The sequence below is a fragment of the Gopherus flavomarginatus genome, chromosome 5, assembly GCF_025201925.1.
Source record: "Gopherus flavomarginatus isolate rGopFla2 chromosome 5, rGopFla2.mat.asm, whole genome shotgun sequence".
Taxonomy (NCBI): Eukaryota; Metazoa; Chordata; order Testudines; family Testudinidae; genus Gopherus; species Gopherus flavomarginatus.
Genome location: NC_066621.1, coordinates 3,910,995 through 3,934,181, shown reverse-complemented (window position 1 = coordinate 3,934,181; position 23,187 = coordinate 3,910,995). Strand labels below are relative to the sequence as shown.

Below are 23,187 nucleotides of genomic sequence, written 5' to 3'. Positions count from 1 at the left end.
GGAGCGCCAGCTTCACAGTGAGAGTCAAGCCGTGCGCCAAACGGCTCCCAGTATAAATAGAAAATGGCAGGACAGTTATCCCCAGGTTACAAGTGGGGAAACCGAGGTGGAGAGATACTCAGCCCCTCTCACTCTAATGTACTAGACCCCACTCCCCTCCCACCACTGGGGGGAGAACCCAGGAGTCCTGGCTCCCACCCCGCTGCTCTAACCCACTAGACCCCACTCCCCTCCCACTGCTGGGAGACAACCCAGGAGTCCTGGCTCCCACCCCGCTGCTCTAACCTACTAGACTCCACTCCCCTCCCACTGCTGGGAGAGAAGCCAGGAGTCCTGGCTCCAGCCCCCCTGCTCTAACCCACTAGATCCAACTCCCCTCCCACCACTGGGGATAGAACCCAGGAATCCTGGTCCCAGCCCCCCAATGGATGCTCTGAAGGGATGTTCCAAGTCCAGATTGCCACGTTGGTGTGTGGATCTGGAGCAGCCCATGGGGAGGGGATGTGGGTGGGGCTATTCTTCGGGGGAGTCGAGGGGAGTGGCGGCATCGCTCTGAGCCGGCCCTCCCATTTCACCCTCCATCCTCTGCTTGTACTGGCGCTTGAAGAAGCCGAACTGGAAGGAGACAGAGGGGAGAGACGGTGAGAGCCAGCCGGACAGAAACAGATGGACTCAAGCCTGGTGGGGGGATGGAGTCCGGGAGCCCTAAAAGTAAATTCCCTCTCCCCTCACCCACCAACTGGGAGAGCCACAAGCCCCGCCCCCATGGTGATGGGCTGTGGGGGAGGGGTCCAGGCCCTGCCCCACTCACCTTGTAGAGGGCGGCAGTGATGAGAGCCAGCAGGACCAGGCCCCCCACGCTGCTGCCCACGATGATGGGCAAGTAGTTATAGACCTCGGCGTGCTCCACCACCGTCTGCACCTGGGGGAGAGGAGCTGTGAGATGGGGACGCAGGAGTCCTGGCACCATCATCCACCCCTGCTCTAACACAGGACCCCACGTCCTCCCCGAGCAGGGACAGGACCCAGGAGTCCTGGCTCCCAGCTCTAACCACTAGCTGATGCTCTCTCTATCCTGGGCACAGTCACTCTGGTACCTGGCGCTGGATGAATCCCTCCTTCTGGGTGTATTTCTCCTCCTCGTATTCAATCTGGGCCGTGCTCACTAGACTCACTTTCTGCTGCTGAGTCTGGAACAGAGAAATTCACCTTCCATGACCAGAAATGAAACAAACCAGCCTGGAGCATCGTCCCAGGGGACCCAGAGTAATTTACAGGCTGTTCACAGAGGGATCCCTTGCCCAGCACTGAGATGCAGCCACCTCTGGGGAGGGGATGAAGAGTTGTTCACATGGGGGCAGGGGGATCTCTCATCTGGTGCCAGGAGGCAGAGGCAGCTCTCATACCAGGGAGACCCACTGGAAGCTGACGTTCCCTTTGATCACAAACTCCAGTGGCTGCTGCATTTCCAGGGAGGCGATTCTGCACTGGATCTTCTTACAGGTGGCCATGGAGCAGTCCTGGGGGTGGAAGAATATCGCTGGGTGAGGCAGGGGGTGTGCAGGGGCCCAGCATGACCATGAGGCTCTGGGTCTGTTTATAGCAGGGGTCCCTCACCCAGCCCAGCCCCCCACTTGCTGTCTGTGTTAGTGAGGAGGGGAAGGGGCTGCTGGGATCCACACCAGCCTACACTCACCAGCAGGGGGCGCTCGCTCATCTGCTTCACAAAGTCCTTTGAACCAGGCGTTTCAGCTTCACTGTTGCACTGGGCCAGCTGGGGCTGTGGAGGGAGAGACACGGTGTAAATGGGGGCGGGAAGGGGGCATGGGGCCTTTCCCCTCTGGAGGGCACCAGCTGTAATCTGGCCCTAGGACAGGGGACTGGCTGGTTTAGGGGGTGGGGACATGGTGTGTTTCCCCTGTAAGCAGCCTGCCGCAGCAGGGGGCGCTGTAGAGCAGAGAGGGCGTCACTGGGCCCATCTCACACACACACAAGGGCAGGGAGAGGCAGGTACCTTGGAGGGGACGACCTCAGAGGCGTCCCACACCCGGACCCCGCTCAGCTCCACGGGGAACTGGAACGTGACCGAGATGGGGACGCTTCGCTGCCGCAGGTTCTTGACCTGAAAGAAACAGACTCTCCATAGGGCACTGCAGGAAGAGAACCCAGGAGCTCTGATCCCCAGTCCCCGCTCTAACCCTCAGACCCACTCCCCTGCCAGATCTGGGGATAGAACCCAGGAGTCCTGGCTCCCTGCCCACCCCTCCGTGCTTTAATCCACAGATCACTTTCAACCAGTTTTACTCCCCCCCCTTGCCCCTCTCCCCTCTCACACTCTGCACCGCCGGCCTCACCTCGTACCGATGTGTCACTGGCACACTTATCCCTGCCTCCTTGAAGGAGAAGTTGACGTACTTGGTCGACTCCTCAAGGCTGAGGGAGGAAAACGATGGAAAGAATGAGAGAGACGGGAGTGTGATGGATGGGGCTGGAGGGTGGGGGTGGGGTGTCATGTCCAGAAGGGGGCGCTGTGCTACAGGGAAGGGCTCAGTAGGGGGCGCTGACCCCTTGCAATCAGCACTGGCACCTATGACCCCGTGCGGCGCTACAGGGCACTGTGCTGCAGGGAACAGGGGGCCCAGCAGGGGGCGCTCTCCCATCCATCTACGCACTGACCTACCTGGTGAGGATGATGAAGATGCCGTACTTGACTGGCAGCTCCGCCCGGTGAATCATGCGCTCAGTGATGGGGCCTCCATTGTCACTGGGGGGAGGGGAGGGCAAAGGGGAGAGATGTGAGACGACGCAGACAGATAATTGTGCAGGTAGGCTGCACCACAGGCCTCTGCATTGTCCTGCTCCCTGCCACTACCGCCACCCTGCCCGCTGGTCCTGCACAGCCCCCTCACCTGCTGGCATTGGCCATGATCTGCAGTCTGTCCCCCAGGTCGGCCTCAGAGGAGACGTCGAAGGTGGCGATGAAGACGGCCTGGAAAACAGAGGGGGATGAGACTCAGGGCCTGGGGAACTGCCAGAGACTGCGGGGGCAGGGGCAGGACACCTCTCAAGATCAGGATGACAAAGGCCCAGTGGTGTCACGCTGGGTCTGAGGGGATGGGCGTGGGGGCAGCCATGACAATGACGCTGGCTCCTTCCCCTTTGTCTTTTACTGAGCCACATTCACCTCCCCCGCCCCCGAGTTGCTTCTTTTAAGGACTCCAAAGGGGAAGGGAACAGCCCCTCCCCTCTCTGCCCTAATGAGGCCTGATTTCCAGCCCCCCAGATCTGCCCTTTGGTTTGCAGCCCCAGCAGGGCCTGACCCCAGCCCTGGAGTGACCTCAGGGCTCTGTTTGCACTGACTCGCCGGGCTCCCCAGGCGCTTTCCCCAGCACATCTCTTGTCTCAGGCTGGGCTGGCCCCAAGGATCTTCCCCTCTCTGCCCACAGCTGGGCTCACCCCTGGGGAGCTCACAGGCCAAGGCCAAGGCCCGTCCCTACCTCGGCCCCGCTCCAGAAGATGAGGTGGTTGACGTGGCAGGTGCTGTTCCTCTGAGTCTGCTCCTTGGAGCCCACAGCCGAGCTGCATTTAACGGCCACGGCCCTCCTGTTAGACTGAGCACAGGGGACCAGCCAGTGAGAGATGGGGCCACAGACCCCCCTGCTGGGCCCCCACCTGCCCCCTGCAGCACAGTGCCCCCTGCCAAGCCCCCTGCCTGCCCCCTGCAGCACAGCACCCCCTGCCGAGCCCCCTGCCCGCTCCTTGCAGCACAGCACCCCCTGCCGAGCCCCCTGCCTGCCCCCTGCAGCACAGCACCCCCTGCCGAGCCCTCTGCCCGCTCCCTGCAGCACAGCGCCCCCTGCCAAGCCCCCTGCCCGCTCCTTGCAGCACAGCACCCCCTGCCGAGCCCCCTGCCTGCCCCCTGCAGCACAGCACCCCCTGCCGAGCCCCCCGCCCGCTCCCTGCAGCACCACGTCCCCTGCCGAGCCCCCTGCCCGCTCCCTGCAGCACAGCACCCCCTGCCGAGCCCCGTGCCTGCCCCCTGCAGCACCACGTCCCCTGCCAAGCCCTCTGCCTGCCCCCTGCAGCACAGCGCCCCCTGTCGAGACCCCTGCCTGCCCCCTGCAGCACAGCGCCCCCTGACAAGCCCCTGGCCTGCTCCCTGCAGCACAGTGCCCCCTGACAAGCCCCTGGCCTGCTCCCTGCAGCACAGTGCCCCCTCCTGAGCCCTGCTTTCTGCACCAGCTGATCTCTCACATCCATTCCCTGTGTCCTGCCCCGCATGTCTGCAGTGCCTGGGGGGACTGGGTGGTACCTGGAGCAGCAGGACCCGGCGGTAGGACAGCGCGGCCGGGTAGAAGAACTGCACCGTGGTGCTGTAGGAATTCTCACCACGGTTCCGGATGGAGACGGTGGTGTTGAGTTCAGGGGTGACCCCCACCACCAGGGTGCTCAAGCTAAGGGGGAGAGAAAGGGGTGAGCTTCCTCAGGGCAATGTCTTAACAGCTCTGTGAGCTTCTTATAATGGGTCCCACTCAGAAGCCATATGGAAATCTGGTATGATATGAGGCCTGATGGAGTAAATGGGCCCCACCATGGAGTGTGGGGGAGGAGGCAGAGGGGGTGACTTACCCTGAGAAATTGAAGGAAATTTGTAGTTCATCAGTGCAGACTTTGTCACTGCCGCAGTCCTTCTCAAACGGGAGCTAGGGAGAGATCCGGGAATGGGGGGGAGGGAATCAGGGAGCATGGTGGGTGTGAGGGAATTGGAGCAAAACTCAGTCAACACTGGCATTCACCCTACAATCTTAATTGTTACCACCACTACCAGTACAGTCTGAACTAACACCATCACCATGATATACCATCACACTAGCAATAACTGCCCCCAACACTGTCCCTGGCACCACTGCATTCACAGCCTCAACCACCATCAGACCCAATATTGATTTGACAGTCTCACCAGCAGTGTAGCTGCACCACCCTCTGCCAACACTATGCAGCACACAACCAACTCTGCCATCACCACCACAACCAATAAAGTGTTAAGCAACACTGTTACCAGCATCATAACCACTACCATCTCAGCCAACACTGTAACCAACACCATTACAATCTCATCAACCACCACTAATAATGTAGTCTGAAACAACACTGTTACCAACAAGGCACACACTGCAATCACAACCGATGCTGTCAGCAACACCTCTATAGTCTCAACCACAACCACAATTAGTATCAACACAATCTGAACCAACATTGGCACAATAACTCACCCACTCTACCTAAGACTACACTTCTGCCAACATTACAGTCTAAACCGCAACCACCTACCAGTACAGTCCTAACAGTGTAACTTACAACACAGCCACAACATCCTCAACCAACACTCACCAACATCACTACAATCTCCCCACCACCACAAATATATTTTGTACCAACATCAGCATCAACAACACAACCACTACAACCCTGCCTCACACAGTCACCAAGATCAGTATAGTCTGAACCCAGCAATGTCAAACACAACAAAACCACTATAACCTCACCTCACACTGCCATCACAACCACTACAGTCCAGTTTAAACCAATGTTATGAACACAATCACTACAATCTCAGCCAACAACCTCACCAAGATCACCACAGTCTGAATCAACAATGTCACCAACAACACAACCTCTAAAACCTCACACACACTATAATCGTACTCATTAAGAGCAAGCATTGATACAGTCTGCACAGGTACTGTATCCAAAGGCACACACACTAAAACTTCTGCAGAGATTCACAAGCACCATTGCCTGGCCCCGGAGGCCTTACCGAGCCTACAGACCCCAGTGCAGAGTCCTCACTCAGGATGGGTCTGAGGCGACCGGCAGCAGCGATGGGCTCCCCGGTCAGGGTGTAGTTGAGGCGCAGGGTGATGGGGGTCAGTGTGTCCTCAGGGCAGAGCTGGGGAGACAGAAAGAGACACTTAGGGACCCATGACCAACAGTGGAATCTATAGAGAGGTTTGTTCTCTGGGTGATTTGGGAGCAAGGGGTAGGGTTGGAGGGGCAGACACAGCAGGAGTGGAAGGAGTTAGGACCCCCCACACTCACAGGTAACTTTATCTGATGCTTCTCACATTTCTTCTCAATGCCGAGCTGCAGCTCCCTGCTCAGGACGGGGCCGGTGGAGTCGAAGGCGGCTCGGATCTTCGTCCGCCCGAGGTCCAGGGACAGGCTGTACTGGATGTTGCTGGAGATCCCATTGCCTACCACAGAGGAGAAATGAGTGTCAGAGAGATGTGAGAGCAGGATCATTAATAGGATACAGAATATGGGGCCTTTCCCCTCTAGGGGGCACCAGCTCCAATCGAGCCATAGGGCAGAGGGATTGGCTGGCTCAGGGGGTGGAAATGGATTATGGGTTTTTTGCCCTCTAGGGGGTACTGTCTCTAATCCAGTTCCAGGAGTGGGCATGGCTGGCTCATTGAGGGTGGGGAATAAGACATGGGGCCTTTCCCTCTAGAGGGTGCTGGTTCCAATCCAACCCCAGGGTAGGGGACTGGCTGGCTCAGGGGGGAGGAGAGCAGGGAGTGAGTTTGGTCTGACCTAGGCTGTCCATGGTGCTCTTAGTGACGGTGAAGCAGACCTCTGCCCTGCTGGCCTCCGTGTTGAGCTGCTCCTGCTCCTGGCAGTTAAAGGCCGAGGTGGGGATGCTTGAGGGCTGAAAGCTGATGGAGACCCTGACTCTGAGCACTGGCCGGGACCTGCCATGGGAGGAACAGGACCATCACCCAGCTGCTCCCTGAAATGGGGCCAGGACCCCTCCCTCCCCAGAGCCTCCCACCCAGCCTGGATATGCTCACAGCACCCCAAGAAGATGAGTTATGGACAGGAGCGGCGCCAGAGTTTCTGGCGCCCTCGGCAGAATTCGGGGGGCAGCATTTTGTGCGCTCCCCCTGGGGAGTGTGAGAGCTTCCGGTTCCACTCCCATCGTGCCGCCGAAGAAGGGCCCTCCGCCGAAATGCCCCAGGCGACAGCGGCAATCATTGAGCTGCTCAATTGCCTGTTGCTGTTTTTCGCAGCACATCAGCAGAAGGTCCTTCTTTGCCGCCCCCCCGCATCCTGGCACCCTAGGTGACCACCTAGGGTCACCTAATGGAAGCGCCTGCCCTGGTTATGGACATGCAGCTCTGCTAGAGGAGATGCTGGGGGGCAGAGAAGGGAGCAGCAGAGCTGTCATTGTGCCATTCTCCAGCAGGGGGCAGCAGTGACACACACACATACTCCCAAACCCCCATGTACTGTCGCTGTCTGTGACTGCCACATGGAGCAGTGCAACAACACAGAGTAACTCACTTCAGCAGGAGGATCTGCCCTTGTGCTCCCACCGCGATGTCTGGGAGTTCATCCCCCGTCAGGTCTGTCCCACCACTGACGGCCTGGCCAAAGTAGTGCAGCCTGCTGGGAAACAGCGACCCCTCTATGCGCTGTGGGGCAGAGAGAGCAGTAAGGGGTGGGGAAGGGGCGGCTGTACTGTATAATGGGTACTGGGGGCAGTGGAGGGTGAGGGGTGGGGAAGGGGCGGCTGTACTGTATAATGGGTACTGGGGGCAGCGGAGGGTGAGGGGTGGGGAAGGGCGGCTGTACTGTATAATGGGTACTGGGGGCAGCGGAGGGTGAGGGGTGGGGAAGGGGCGGCTGTGCTGTATAATTGGCATTGAGGGCAGCAGAGGGTGGGGGTGGGGAAGGAGTGGCTGTACTGTATAATAGGCACTAGGGGGCAGCAGAGGATGGGGGTGGGGAAGTGGCGGCTGTACTGTATAATGGGCACTAGGGGGCAGTGGAGGGTGAGGGGTGGGGAAGGGGCGGCTGTGCTGTATAATGGGCACTAGGGGCAGCAGAGGATGGGGGTGGGGAAGTGGCGGCTGTACTGTATAATGGGCACTAGGGGGCAGTGGAGGGTGAGGGGTGGGGAAGTGGCAGCTGTACTGTATAATGGGCACTAGGGGGCAGTGGAGGGTGAGGGGTGGGGAAGGGGCGGCTGTGCTGTATAATGGGCACTAGGGGGCAGCAGAGGGTGGGGGCGGGGAAGGGGCGGCTGTGCTCTATAATGGGCACTAGGGGGCAGCAGAGGGTGGAGATGGGGAAGTGGCGGCTGTACTGTATAATGGGCACTAGGGGGCAGCGGAGGGTGGAGATGGGGAAGTGGCGGCTGTACTGTATAATGTGCTCTAGGGGGCAGCAGAGGGTGGGGGCGGGGAAGGGGCGGCTGTACTGTATAATGGGCACTAGGGGGCAGCAGAGGGTGGAGATGGGGAAGTGGCGGCTGTACTGTATAATGGGCACTAGGGGGCAGTGGAGGGTGAGGGGTGGGGAAGGGGCAGCTGTGCTGTATAATGGGCACTAGGGGGCAGCAGAGGGTGGGGGTGGGAAAGGGGCGGCTGTACTGTATAATGGGCACTAGGAGGCAGCAGAGGGTGAGGGGTGGGGACGCGGCAGCTACAGGCTAATAGGCACTAGGGGGCCGTGGGGCCCCATGATGTCTCTTTCAGGATCTGTGATGACTCCTCCGCGCAGGAGCTGGGCTCACCTGTCTGTACTGGGGACTGAATCCTCCCTTTCCCCCATGGAAAATGTACAAGGCTCCACGATTGTTGTTCTCCATTGGGGCCCCGATGGCCACATCTGTCTGTCCATCCCCGCTGATGTCCCCGATTTCAGACATGCTGGCCCCAAAGCGCCCAAATGCCTGCTCCGTCTCGCCTTGCAGTGTCTCGGTGCAGATCAGTGTCATCCCCTGCAGGCCCCATCCAAAGAGACATGTGGGGAAAGCCAGCATGAGAGTGCCCCCTACTGACCCCCTTTCCCTCTCTCTGCTGCACAGCGCCCCTTGGTGCCGCTCTGGGGCATTGGAGCCAGCACTGACTGGCAGGGAAGAGCGTACTTTCATGATCCCCCCACCCTGCTCCCTGGAGCACTGTGCCTACTACTGTCATGCTAATTGTCCCAACATCACAACCCCATGGCAGTCCAGACAAAGAACCACCCCAGGCCATCCATCTTCCCCCGGCTCCATCCTCTTTCTTACCGGCCAGTTAACGGGGCAGTTATAGACCCGTCCTCCATTCAGACGTGTATAGTACATGGGGGCTCCGATTAGAATCAGGTCTGTGTTCCCATCTCTGTCGAGGTCCACAGCGCACAGTGTACCCCCAAAATACGAGCCAATCTGGAGAGGCAGATAAATCACCCCTTGAATTTAGTCACTTCCTCCTTCTTCTCCCACTGGGACCTTCTCACCCTATAGGACTAAGGATTCAGTCCCAATACTCATTCCATCCTTAGACTCACCCTCCCGCTGCACAGCAGGTGGCGCTATCACTGTAAATGTTCTTGAATATTTAAGCAGTTAGATCTTGGAGAGATGCTGAGTGCTAGTTGTGGTGCAATTCTTTTTAGAGGTTGTGCTAGCATGAGTAAAGTTTATTCACTGACTGAGCCACTGTTATAAATTCTGTTCAGCCGGAATGTATAGACAGATCTTGGAGAAATTCACTTTGTTAGTGATCCTTTTCAGACACTGTTAATATCACTAGCAACGTTTTTTTTCCTTGTCCGAGTCTCTCTGGCCCAGATCCACAAAGGTGTTTATGTGCCTAACCCCCAGACGTAGGTGACACTGTGATCCACAAAACCTCTGACTGGCTGCTGCTAACCCCTATAGGTGCCTAACCTGACTTGGTGCCTAAATTTTTTGCAGTAGAAGCTCCTTATGTTGCTGCCTCAAGGGCAGGGCATGGTACACTGCTGTCTTACTCTAAGCGGTCAGTTGATCATTTCACACAGGGGACAGAGAGTGGGGGGGAGGTGGATGGGGCAGGAGTCCTGGGGGGGCCATCAGGGAATAGGGGATTGGATGGGGCAGGAATCCCCGGGGGGCAGATAGGGAGTGGGGGCTGGGCCATGACCCCCTCCTCTAACCGCCCCTCCATACAATTTCCAAAACCCGATGCGGCCCTCAGGCCAAAAAGTTTGCCCGCCCCTGATCCAAACACAAATATTACACAATGTCAAAATCTTACAGGCTTCCTCCAGCCGTTTCTCTCACCCTCACACTCCATATTACCAGTAACACTCCCCATACCTGTTCTCCTGACAGCTCCGATCTGGGTGTCCATTCCCTGCCCTTGGTATCTTGGCTGAACAGGATGACTTTGCCGGTGTGTTGATAGCGAGGGGCCCCGACCACGTAGCTGCTCTGCCCATTGGCTGTGATGACCTGAGACGAATAACCTCAAAGGAAGAGAGAGACGTGGGGAGGTGAGATGGGAAACAGCCGTACAACAGTGCTGCACAGAACTTTCCCAGAACTGAGATGCAGCCACCTCTGGGGTGGGGTGTGAGGGCTGTTGAAACAGGTAAGGGAAGGTCTGTGTGTTTGTTCTTACCGAGGTAAGCATCATTCATGTCAGTGGAGGTTCTGGATACATTGATGAAGCTCGGCGTCCCGCCACTCCCATACAGGTATATCCCACCGGACCAGTCATAGGCTCCCACCGCTCCCAGCACTGGCCCGTCCTAAACTGACACACACGGCAAAGGGGACTGATTACAGGAAACAGACAGCGCAGAATGTAATTACTAGACGAGGCCAGAACCTGCAGCACAGCGCCCCCTAGCAACGTGCTGGGACACTGGGGTCAGTGCTGACGGCCAGGGGAGTGAGCACCCCCTACTGGGCCTCTACTGGCCCCAGCTGCAGCATACAGCCCCCCTAGTCCCCACCCTGAGTGGGAAGGGAGGGTGCCCCCTGCACTGCTCCGGGTTAGTAAAGAGTTGTCTCCCCTGCAAGTACTAGGCCAACCAGCTCGTTCTTAGCTTGAAAGCGCTGTCAGGGCCCCAGCGCACGGCAGCGTGGGACACGCCCCGGGGCCACGCGTCACTCACAGGGGACAGCAGGGAGCTGAATCCTTCCTGAGACATCTCCAGCTGGAAGGAGCTGCCGCTCTGGGACTGGGTGCCTGGGGGGAGAGACAGACAGACACGGGAGAGCCCATCACAGATGGTAAAGGCCCCTTGTCCCATGCCCTGAGCCAGCCCTTCTCCCCACCTCGAGGCTGGCCTGGACCCAGCGTCCCCTAGAGAGAAGGCCCCGTATCCCATTCCTCAACCCCTTCAGCCAGCCAGTCCCCTGCCCGGGGACCCCAGATGAGAAAGGCATCAGGGGCATTTAGGGAGATAGATTGATGGATACATGTTGGATGGGGAAAGAGAAACTATTTGGGGCCTATGTGAGCTCTGGTTTCCCAGCTGCTCCCCATCCCATCTCGGCCTTGAAAACCCATTTCTAGAGCCCCAGGGCCATGCAGCCCCTCCCCCAGCTCTGGTACCTTCAATGGCAAAGAGTTTCTCCTGCAGCTGGCTCTGGATGCTCTGGAGGGCGTCGTAATTATCCACTCGGAAGACGTGCTCATTGCTGGGCTTAGAGGCGATCTCCTGGAGCTCCTCTTGGGCAGCAGCGCTGGAGAAGGCCTCGCCGACCTTAATGGAGTAGAGGGAGGTACAGGGGAGGCCAGGGCATCAAGGTCAGTCACAGCCGAGAGCCCTGGACCAACATCCACCCACCCCGAGCCCTGCTGGGCTCTTGAGAGGCAGGGCTCAGCCAGCGCTATGTGCCGCTCTGGTGAGTAGGGGCGGGGGGGGGGGGGGTTGTCGCTGGAGCAGCTTGGCACAGTGACGTGTCACTGTGACGTGAGGAGAGGTGTCTTCGTGCCTGGAGTTATGGAGCCTGCCTCATTTCCGCACCGAGTTGTGTCTGTTGTATCAGCAGTGGGGACAGGGATCTTCTTGTCATGGGGATTGTCAGTGCTCTGGGCCCTGTACGACTCAATCTCCAGGGTGTAGTGAGGGGTGAGTGCTGCACTATCTCTGGGCGATGCCTCAGGGCCAGTGGTGAAGGGCTTGGACCAGCGCGCTGGTCTGGGCGGGTTGCGTGCAGTCAGTTCAGCAGTGGAGTCAGGCACCTCCCGGTCGCTGGGCCCAACAGAAGCAGCAGACAAAGGTCAAACAAGATCCAATGGCTGGAAGTGGAATTTACACCCATTCGGTTGGGAAAGATGGTGTCTGGTTTAACCAAGAGGGGAAATAACCATTGGAGCAGCTCACCACAGGCCGTGGTGGATTCTCCATCTCTGACAATTTTTATCTCAGGACTGGCTGGTTTTGTAAGAGATCTGCTCTGGTTCCAGCAGGGATTATTTCGGGCAGTTCTCTGGTCTGTGCTACACAGGAGCTCAGACTAGATGATTGCAAAAGTCCCTTGTGGTCTGGGCATCTATGACTCTAAACCCGAGTGTTGCCTTGGCAAAGGGAAGGTGATGGGCCGGGCCCCCTAGTGCTCATGTGCTCTGTGCCCAGTGCTCTGTAGCATCTGTAAGGGCCTGTGTGTGTTCCTGGGGGGCTGGGGCATGGCTCAAGAGGGCAGAGTTAAGGTTGTGAGGGTGTTTGCCTTAACTGTATTTCATGGATTTCAGAGGCCTAAGTGCAGCCGATCTCCACATTCGGGAAGGGCAGGAAGCAGCCCTGGGAAACCTTAACTCTCCACTAAGGAAGTTGATGGAATAACCCAGCTTCTATTGTCCACACTCAGTTCCATTGTTCAGGAGACACAATTACATTTTCCTTTACTGTCTTTCATCAGCCGTCTGTTTAATCAACGCTGATTCCCTTCCCCACACCTCTCATGCAAATTCAGAGCATTCATGTGGCTTTTAGAGCACTTTCAAATACGGTTCTTCAGCTGGAAATTTTGATCTCGGGGCAAAAAAATCCAAAAGGAGACACTGCAGAATGCAAGGAACATTAGCCAATAATAGGGATCAAACCCACAGGGCCCAGGACCAATTCACAGTGAATGGCAACCTGCTGTCACCTTGAGCCCTGCATCTGGATGCTCATTTCAATCTCTTTGGCTCAGCAGTTTGGCATGTGCCATTCTAGGCATCTAGTGTCTAAGATTAATAATCTTTTGCACACGTCTTCCCCAGAGGGGCAGTGGGTGCCGTGCACTAGCAGAGATAAACCTCAAGTGACTGAGATCCGTTTGGGGAAGTTCAGAGCCACTTGTTGAGTTTCTGGTGTGTGCAAAAAAGAACTGATGACCTTGCTGTTTAACGGGGGGCTGTATGTCAGCAACCCCTTGTTCAAGTGACTCTACATTTGGACCACTAACCCTAACCCGCGTCCCCATGAGGCATAACACATTTCAAAAACAATCTGAGTCAGCACGTGGACCGTAGGGCAGTCAGAAAACCTGACCTGTAACTAGAAAGCTCTGTTCAACCTGAACAACAAAGGAGCTCCAGCTCTCCTACAATGTCATACATCGACCCAGTTACAACCCCAGGTCAGTTCTTTTCCCTCATCTGATGGGAACGTGAACATGGGCTCAGATCCCGACTAGTTCTCCACACAGCCGTGGCTCACCCCAATTGCGTAGCGGATGATTCCAGCTCTCTGAGCCTCAGGGATGGCATCTGAATAAGAAAGTGGGTCTCCAGATTTCTCCCCATCTGTGATCACAATGAGAATCTTGGCGGCCTCATCCCGAGCGCCTCTCCCAGCGGTGAATAGCTCCTGCCTGGAAAAGTGGGGGGTGGGGAATTCATAGGAGGGTTATTGATATGTAACAACACTCAGCGCTCGTCCACTGCTTTGGCATTGCAGATCTCAAAGTCCTTTACAAAGGAGGTCACTGTCATGTTCCCATTTTACTGAAAGGGAAACTGAGCCACAAGGCGGGGATATGACTTACTTGAAGTCACACAGCAACAGAGGGTCAGAGCTGGCAATAGAATTTGTGTCCCGTCTCCAAGTCCCTCCTCCCCCTGCTTTAACCTACTAGTGCCCACTCCCCTCCCACAGCTGAGGATAGACCCCAGGAGTCCTGAGTCCCTGTCCCTTAGCTCCCATGTCCTTGCAGTCCATTCCCTGTGGAGTCAGCACGGGGAGGAGGGCAATACCTACACCACTTTCTGGATGGCGCTGGCCGTGCACGTCGCTCCGCTGAGCTGCCGAACTGACTTGAGGAGGCTATCGGGGTCTCTGCTCCTCCTGTACTCTGAGAAGTCAAAGTGGTCTCTAAACCAGTGCGAGTACTGCATGAGGGCGAACTGCAGGAGACAGAGGAGAAGAGAGAAAAACAACCCCAAGGGTGGAGTGTAAGAAAAGTAGGAATCAGACTCAGTTAACGGCTGAGGCAAGCGACCAGGATGTAGCTGGTTCTGCAGGAATTTTTTCCTGGCTTTGGATGCAAAATCCATTGCTGCTCCCTGCAGCACAGCGCCCCCTAGTGCTGCACTGGGGCATTGGGATCAGCACTGGCTGTGGGGGGCAGGGTACATAGTCAGGGTTCAGTCTCTGTCTGTTACCTGCGTGTCGGTGCTGCGGAAACGCTTCATGATCTCAGAGAGAAACTTCTTCATCTTTTCAAAGTCCACATGTTGGATGCTGCTCGAGCCGTCGATGAGGAGCGCTATGTCTGTGGCACGTCTGGGGCACTCTGAGAGGTACAGGAAAGAAACTCAACTCAACTCCACCAACATGGAGAAAACTCAGTGGAAAGAGATAGGTCAGATCAAAGGGCCCACATAGCCCAATTTTTCCCGCCCCCATGGGTGGCTCCTTGGTGCCACTCCCAGGGTTGCCCCTCCTCACCTGCCAGGGTTTCTGGGATGCGCTGGAGCTGCCGGAGGCTCTGGTCCAGGAGGAAGCAGTAGCCCTTGATGTACATGTTCTCCCCGCAGGCCTGGTGCACCGTGGGGCCGCACGCCTGGGGCACGAGAGAGGGAGGGAGTCAGTAGGTGCCCCCTGAGGAGAGCACTGGGGGTGAGGGGAGTCTGCTCCCCTCATGGATATGCAGGGAAAGGCCCTGCCAGGGCAGGGATCCCCATGGGGCAAACAGGACCCCAGGACCCAGCACCTGTCTCCCAGAGAGAGGACAGGGGGACATCACCTAGTTACCACGCTCCCTGCTATAGCCGTGCCCAGTCACTGTCCTCAGAGTGACATCACCCAATTACCCTGACCTTTCACAATGTCATCGCACAGTCATTGTCCCCATACGCAATGTCACCCAGTTACCCCCATCCCTCACAACATCACGTCTCAGTCACTATCTCCATGGCAATGTTATCCTCCTCCCTGCTGTTTCAGTGCACAGTTTTGGGTCCCACCATCTCCCAGACAAACATCACACCCTCTCCAAAGTCACACCGTTGTTATCTAGTTACCATCTTCTGCACAAGGCCATGGCCCAGTCATTCTAGTGGTTAGCACCAGCCTACACACGCATTGTCAATCATCCCTCCATGTGTTCCATGGTGACATCATCCGGTGACCACCCTCTACTTGCCATCAGCGCACAGAGCTCTTGTTGTGGGAAGATCACCCACTCCTGTGATATCAGCCCATCCCCCCTGCCGGTGTCACCCAGCCGTGAGCCTCCTGGTGACAGCAGCTCACAGACATTCAGGTCCTGTGGTAACATCACCCACCTGGCGTGTGGTGGGTGCACAGTCGGTCAAGCCCTACGGTGTCACGGTGCTGACATTTCATCCCGCTCCCATTGCTGGGGGGTGGAGAATCCCATGGAATTCTGGGGGACAGGGGCAGAGACTCACTCAACCCCCTGGGTACAACCCACAGACTGAGCCACTTCCCCATCCCAAGGGGTGGTACCCACCAGAAGCTTGGAGCCCTGGGCAGCCAGAGACAAACCGAGGGACATGTTCACGGCATCAGGGGGCCCTGAGAGGAGAAACATGCCAACACCAGGGTGAGAAACCTTGTCATTGTATGTTTAGTCCAGCACATCTCTGAGTCATTTCACACCCCCTCTCCCTCGTGCACCCTCCTGCCCCCTCGTGGGGAAGTGATGGCAAATTGTTGCATGGAAATGAGAACCCAGGAGTCCTGATTCCCAGCCTCCCCTGCTAGACCCTACTCCGCTCCCAGACCTGGGGATGGAACGCAGGCATCTTAGCTCCCAGACCCCTTGTGCTAACCCACTGGACCCCACAGCACAGGGTGCCCCTACTCTGGATGGGGATCTCCTGGCAGTGTTTGGAGTCTGGGTCACACTTGTAGACTTTGCCAGTTTCATTCACATCTCCTGTCTGCAGCGGGGCCCCAACGAGCAGCCTGTGGGGAGAGAGCAGAGAGTTACTTAGGGGCCCCCCTGCTATCACCCCTGTGTAGTGGGGCCCAGGCAGCGCAGCCAGATGGGCCCCTCAGAGGTGGATATAAGGTACGTAACTGTAGGTCCCTGAGCCTACGCTCAGCCCTTACCCTCCGGCGCTGGCATTCCCGAACTGCACCACGCTCTGCCCGAACCCCCTGGCTGCCTCCTGGAAGGTGACAGGTCCTTCCACATCCACGCTGAATCCACAGCTTGGGGCCAGCACTGCAGGGATCAAACAGCCACGTTAGTTTTCCCCATTGAGAAGGGGACACTGGTGGGGGCTGAGGGGCCAGCCCCTCCTGGCTGCGGGATTGATTCCGAGCCCTCTGCTGTATCCCCACTCCTCTCCCAGAGCTGGGGACAGAACCCAGGTGTCCTGAGAGCCCAGCTGCTTCCATTCCCCTTCCTGAAGGCTAGGCAATGAGCAGGTGTGTGCAGGACCCCAGTTTTTCCCCACCTCACTGGCTGGCAACTCACCTGTGCCCAGGTAAATGAGCAGACGCAAGGGGTGCATCCTGGGAAGCTGGAGGTGGATTGACTGCTGGGAGCGGTGTCCCGGGAGGTTTGTGGGCACTGCGGAGGAGACAGCTGAGTGCAGAGGAAAGAGAATCGGTATTGGTGCCTTGCGAAGGGAGAGAGAGATCCGCCCTGGTGAGGGGACAGGACTCACATACAAGTGTCCAGAACACATACACACACACACACACACACACACACACAAAAACCACAACACAACTCTTGAATTTATCTCTGTCTTTTTACCCTTTGGTAGCCATTGTATAGCTTGGTGTATCAACAAAGAATAATTGAATTGAGCCAGTTGTATCTCAGCACTGGGTGGGGGATCCCTGTGCCCCACCCCAGAGGCAGCTGCATTTCAGTGCTGGCTGAAGGATCTCTGTATAAACAGCCCCTGTGCATACCCTAGAAACAGCTGCATCTCAGCACTGGGCAGGGGGTCCCTGTATAAATGCACAGCCTGGAACGTGCTTTGTTGACAGGCATGAGGATATGAAAGAGCCGAATCCTCTTTTCATAAAACTCCATCTGTGGTTTTACTACATCCCTTTCTCCCTTGCTGTGCTGATTTGGCTCTGGGGACAGTGGGGTGCATGAGGCCCAGGCTGGGTTCCAGATTATAATAGGGGATGTTATAAACCAGGATGACTCACTAAGTTCTGAACTCTCTGCATTCCCATGTCTATTTCTACATTTCTCACTCTGGCCTTCTCTGCACTAGATCTTTTGCCTTAAAATTCCCACCTGCTGCTACTACCTCTGGGGTGCGGCATGAGGTCTGTTTATACAGGGATCCTTGCCTGGCACTGAGATGCAGCCACCTCTGGGGCGGGGTGTGGGGGCTGTTCATACAGGGATTTATCATCTAGAACTGAGATCTCCAGCTGTTTCATAGGGATCCCTCGCCTGGTGCTGAGATGCAACCACCTCTGGAGTGGGGTAGAGGGGCTGTTTATACAGGGACCCCATGCCTGGTACTGAGATGCAGCTACCTCTGAGGTGAGGCTTGGCAGGAGCGGACACTGTTTCTAGTAGAAACAGAGTTTATATCTGGTACCCCTTTTGTAGCAGCCTCAATTTCTCTCCCCGTCGGTCTCTATCTCTCACCAGCTCTTGCTCATTTCTTACAAACACCGGGGGCTGATCTCTATATTTAAACTTCCTTTTCCTCTGCCCTCGAGAAAGGCAGACCTGGTGCATGTTTGCGGCCATTTCCAAACCCTGGATGCAGCATGTCTGCAGCATTGCGGTTGTGGTCGTGGCACTTCCCTCCCCTTTGTGCTCTCTGACCAAAGCTGTTTGTGATGATAAAAGAAAACATAAGCAGCTGCCCGTCTCAGACAAAGGGCAGCTGAGCGGGACATGCAAAGGGCTCTGCAAAGTGCAGATGAGCTAGAGAAAGTGAGTGACATTGGTGAGGCCTCATCTGGAGTACTGTGTCCAGTTTTGGGACCCACACTACAAGAAGCATGTGGAAAAATTGCAGAGTCCATTAGAGGGCAACAAAAATGATTAGGGGTCTGGAGGACATGACTTATGAGCAGAGGCTGAGAGAACTGGGATTGTTTAGTCTGCAGAAGAGAAGAATGAGGGGGGATTTGATAGCTGCTTTCAACTACCTGAAAGGGGGTCCCAAAGAGGATGGATCTAGACTGTTCTCAGTGGTACCAGATGACAGAACAAGGAGAAATCGTCTCAAGTTGCAGTGGGGGAGGTTTAGGTTGGATATTAGGAAACACTATTTCACTAGGAGGGTGGTAAAGCACTGGAAGGGGTTACCTAGGGAGGTGGTGGAATCTCCTTCCTTAGAGGTTTTTAAGGTCAGGCTTGACAAAGCCCTGGCTGGGACGATTTAGTTGGGGGTTGGTCCTGCTTTGAGCAAGGGATTGGACTAGATACCTCCTGAGGTCCCTTCCAACCCTGATAGTCTATGATTCTATGAAAGGTCAGAGGGTTACGAGACTGAGTAGAACTGTGTGTTAGCCGAACTCCAGCAATTAATGACTAGAGCGGAGAGGGGACATAGTTTTGCAAATCTCATAAAAGTTGCATCCATGGCCCCATGATCATCGTGTCTGAACAGCTCACAATGTCTCCCATAGTTACCCTCACACACCCACTGACTAAAATTATGCTGTCATTGAAAAAGAGATCTATGCCATTGTCTGGGCTGTCAGGCAACTTAAACTGTTGTTGTCAGTAGCTACCGCTGTGGTGTTCTGCTCTTGTTCGATGATGATAACAGTCAGCTGTGTGCGTGTTCCCTCTGCGCAGGTAGCTGACACAGCAAACCCCAAGAGAGCCCCCAAAGACCACAGACTCTAGTAAGGTACGAAGGAACCCGAGCCAGGTTTATTGTCAAACGAAGCACAGTAATAGTTTCCTATAGACTCTACAGGACATAATATGAATATGTGCCTCCGGCAATTGTGTAACAAAAAAAATCACTTTATTAAGAGATCTTGCCCTTCTGAGATCTCAACGCCTGGAAGACCATCTGGCAGAGAAAGACTTTGAACTAGGGAGATTGGTCTGAGAAGTCTTCTGAGTTGGCCTTTGGGAGAGTGGATTCCCTTTAATGAGCCATTAGCATGTCTTGCTACTCTGGTTGTGGGTGTTCCCAACCTCACAATATATTTCAGTAACACAGGCATAGTCAAAACTTCATAACTTCCCATACAATAATAGCACATATAATCCAACAGGATATTCATGTTCAACAATGATAAAATGATATCTCACAAGGAATCCTTTGTAGGAAACATATCTTAATTATATGACAGTGGTGAATGGGCGGGTGGGTGCTTCTCTGAGGTACAAAGTGTCCCAGGATCTCACTAAATTGGGTGACTGGGCAACAAAGTGGCAGATGAAATTCAAAGTAGATAAGTGCAAAGTAATGCACAATGGAAAACATAATCCCAACTGTGCATACAAAATGATGGGATCTAAATTAGCTGTCACCACTCAAGAAAGATCTTGATGTCATCATGGAAAATTTTCTGAAAACATCCACTCAGTGTGCAGTGGCAGTCAAAAAAGCTAACAGAATGTTAGGAACCATTCAGAAAGAGAGAGAGAATAAAAAGAAAATATCATAATATTATATAAATACATGGTACACCGGCACCTTGAACTCTGCATACAGTTCTGGTCACCCCATTTCAAAAAAGATATGTTAGAATTGGAAAAGGTATAGAGAAGGGCAACAAAAACTATTAGGGGGAGAAAAAAGCTTCCATTTGAGGAGAATTTTAAAAGACTGGGACTGTTCAGTTTAGAAAAGAAACAACGAAGGGGGGATAGGCTAGAGGTCTATAAAATCATGAATGGTGTAGAGAAAGCAAATGGGGAAATGTTATTTACTCCTTCACATAACACAAGAACCAGAGGTCAGCTGATGAAATGAATAAGCAGCAGGTTTAAAACAAACATAAGGAAGTATTTCTTCACATGACACACAGTCAACCTGTGGAACTCCTTGCGAGGGGATGTTGTGAAGGCTAAAAGTATAACTGGGTTCAGAAAAGAATTAAATAAGTTCATGGACTGGAAAAGGGCAAATATAGTGCCAGTCTATACAAAAAGGAAGTAAGGACAGCCCTGGGAATTACAGACCAGTCAGCTTAACTTCAGTACTCAGAAAGATAATGGAGCAAATAATTAAACAATCAATTTGCAGACATCTAGAAGATAATAAGGTGATAAGTAAAAGTCAGCATGGATTTGTCAAGAACAAATCATGTCAAACCAGCCTAAGAGCTTTCTTTGACAGGGTAATAAGCCTTGTGGATGGGGGGAAGCAGTAGATGTGGTATATCTTGACTTTAGTAAGACTTTTGATATTGTCTCGCATGGCCATCTCATAAACAAACTAGGGAAATACAGCCTAGATGGAACAACTATAAGGTGGGTGCAAAACTGATTGGAAAACCGTTCCCATTCTTCCACTGTACTCTGTGCGGATTTAGGCCTCAGACGGAGTATTGTGTCCACTTCTGGGCACCACATTTCAGAAAAGATGTGGACAAATTGGTGAGAGTCCAGAGAAGAGGAACAAAAATGATTAAAGGTCTAGAGCAGGGGCTCTCAAACTGGGGGTCGGGACTCCTCAGGGGATCACAAGGTTATTACATGGGGGGTTGTGAGCTGCCAGTCTCTGGCCCTCAAGCAGGATGGAACAGTCAATAGTCTGGGAGCCCTGGCCCTCAGGCAAGGCAGGGAACCAAAATGTCTAAGGTCTCTGGCCCTCAGGCAAGGCAGAGCCGTAATCAGTCTAAGAGCTTTGACATCCTGGCTCTGCCCGATAGTCAGATAAATGCAGGCCTCCTGGCTTAAGGTTGAGAGGTGGCCATCCAGTGTTGGGGTTCCCAGCAGGGGGATAGGGGGACCTGGGCCTACCCTACTCCATCAGGTCCCAGCCCAGGGCACTGACAGTGGTGGAGTGTTCTGCTACTGGGTCAGCAGGGAATCCAGCCACAATATGCTGACCTGGATTCAGGCAGCAATGCAGCCGGACTACAGTCAGCTGTCCCTGGGCTACTACCTCCACTCCGGGTGTAAATGGATCCCGGGGTCATCCTCCATCTCACTGGGATATACGGCCAATGGCAGTCCCAGCAGCTCCTCAGTGGCTGGCAGCTCAGACGAGTCCTCGATGCAACTGAAGTCCTCCTCAGTGCGGGAGACGTATCTGTCTCCCTCAGGAGCTCCAGCCCAAATGAGCTGCAGGGCCTGACTTTTGTACTTCTTGTGCTACCCCCATGCTTCCAGCAGGGTGGGAGTGGTCTTCCTGGCTCTGTCCACTAGGGAGAGATGGTGGTTCCTCCTTGTCAATCTTAGAGGGAGGCCATGTTCCCTTGCTATACGATAATTCTATGCAGGATAAGTCCATCGATGGCTATTAGCCAAGATGGTCATAGATGCTACCCCATGCTCTGGATGTCCCTAAGCCTCTAACTGCCTGATGCTGGGACTGGATGACTAGGGATGGATCACTTGATAATAGCCCTGTTCTGTTCATTCCCTAGGAAGAATCTGGCATCGGCCACTGTTGGAAGCCAGGACACTGGGCTAGATGCACCATGGGTCTGACCCAGTATGTCCGTTCTTCTGTTCTTACATTGTTTAGTCCATGTTAAAAAAAAATAAACATACAGCTGTTTTGTTGAAAAGCGCTAGCGCCCCCAACCTTTGGAGCAGGGGGTTGCAAAATGGAAGGTGAAGTGGCCCTTGTATCTTTTGCCATTCCCATGAAAATCCACCTACATGCGGCCCAGTTATAAGCATCGACTGCATTTATGTCTGTTCAGTCTCTATACTTCCCATCTGTAGTTCTAATCTGTCTGTGGTCTCTCTCCCAGCCACTCTAGCCACATGTGGATCAATGGACTGGGATTCCTGAGACCTGCATTCTATTTCGGGCTCCTGCTGCATCACCTTGGGCAAATCACGTCCCCGCTCTGTGCCTTTCTCTGTCTTGTGCCAGGCAATGTTTCTCACTAGGTGTGGGTGCAGCACCCAGCACAGGGGGAACGCCAGACCTTATAGTCAGATGAACGAGAAGAATCTTGGTTGATCAACACTAAATGCTCTGTCAGCTGAGCTGAATTTTCCACACACACCTGGGGAGCGGGGCTGAGGACCCTCAAACATCCAAGACACTCAAGTCTCTCCAAGTTGAGCTAAATTGTGTTCCTACCTGGAGGAACCAGGAATGGGAGTGTGGGCTTTCACGCAGCCTCCTGCTTGCTGAGCTAACGGAAAAGCTCCTTTTAGCCTCTCTCAGGGAACCGCAGCCACTAGAGGGCAACACTGTGAAAAATGGCTGGACGGGGCACAGGCCTCGAGGGGAGTGACATGGATCCAAAAGGGGCCTTAGCTCATTCTGGTTAGAGCCACAGTCACTCAGTCAGTGGGCTCGGCGTGGAGAGAGGGGAACACCGGGCTCCACCCAGACGGGAGCTACTGGGCTGCCTCTTCCCAGTCTGGAACTGGCTGCTCCTCATCCCAATCTCTGTCGCTCTCCTTGCTCCTCCTCCTGTCCCTCCCACCCTTATTCACAGGGACCTTCTGCCCCCCGAATCACAGGAAGGGGTCTCTGGCCTGAGCTCTGCTAAAGGTCTCACTGGATGGACTGCATGACCCCTTCTGGCCTCAGCCGTTGATGAAATGTATTTTATTTATTTTAGACGCCTGAAAAACACACCCATCACTGTCCACATCAAAGGGTCGGCTTTTTACACAAACATAAGGTCGTTCTTGTTAAAAGCTAGGATCTGTACCTCTCAAATCACCAGCTTTAAACACCAAACACACAGAGATTTGTTTTCATTGAAAAAAATAATCAGGAAGGTGGCACGTTTCGCATATGCCAGTAGGTTGCCTGGGGAACGAATCTCTCTGTGTGTGCCCAGCTCAGGCAATGCCAAGGAGAGCTG

General features: G+C 54.8%; 2 protein-coding genes across 2 annotated transcripts in view; both read right to left on the bottom strand.

The window, feature by feature from the left end:
• Positions 1-335: 335 nt before the first annotated feature.
• On the bottom strand, positions 336-21,399 carry LOC127052741 (integrin alpha-X-like). Its single transcript, XM_050956680.1, has 31 exons — positions 21,294-21,399; positions 16,706-16,816; positions 16,336-16,450; positions 16,085-16,188; positions 15,731-15,795; positions 14,704-14,818; positions 14,418-14,548; positions 14,014-14,159; positions 13,474-13,627; positions 11,379-11,529; positions 10,936-11,009; positions 10,437-10,566; positions 10,133-10,281; positions 9,077-9,217; positions 8,579-8,785; positions 7,345-7,475; positions 6,595-6,752; positions 6,100-6,254; positions 5,819-5,950; positions 4,630-4,703; positions 4,313-4,454; positions 3,498-3,611; positions 2,910-2,989; positions 2,681-2,764; positions 2,355-2,433; positions 2,015-2,122; positions 1,697-1,780; positions 1,407-1,520; positions 1,098-1,190; positions 812-922; positions 336-615 (listed from the first exon to the last, which is right to left on the bottom strand). Exons 1-31 carry the CDS (start codon positions 21,325-21,327, stop codon positions 514-516), a joined length of 3,588 nt encoding a protein of 1,195 aa, XP_050812637.1. The 5' UTR covers positions 21,328-21,399; the 3' UTR covers positions 336-513.
• The window catches only part of ITGAX (integrin subunit alpha X), a 47,982-nt gene continuing 25,717 nt past the window's right edge, over positions 923-23,187 (bottom strand). Inside the window, exon 29 of the transcript XR_007774885.1 lies at positions 923-1,097. The gene's annotated coding sequence lies outside the window, so the exon portion shown is untranslated. The remainder of the gene's footprint in view (positions 1,098-23,187) is intronic.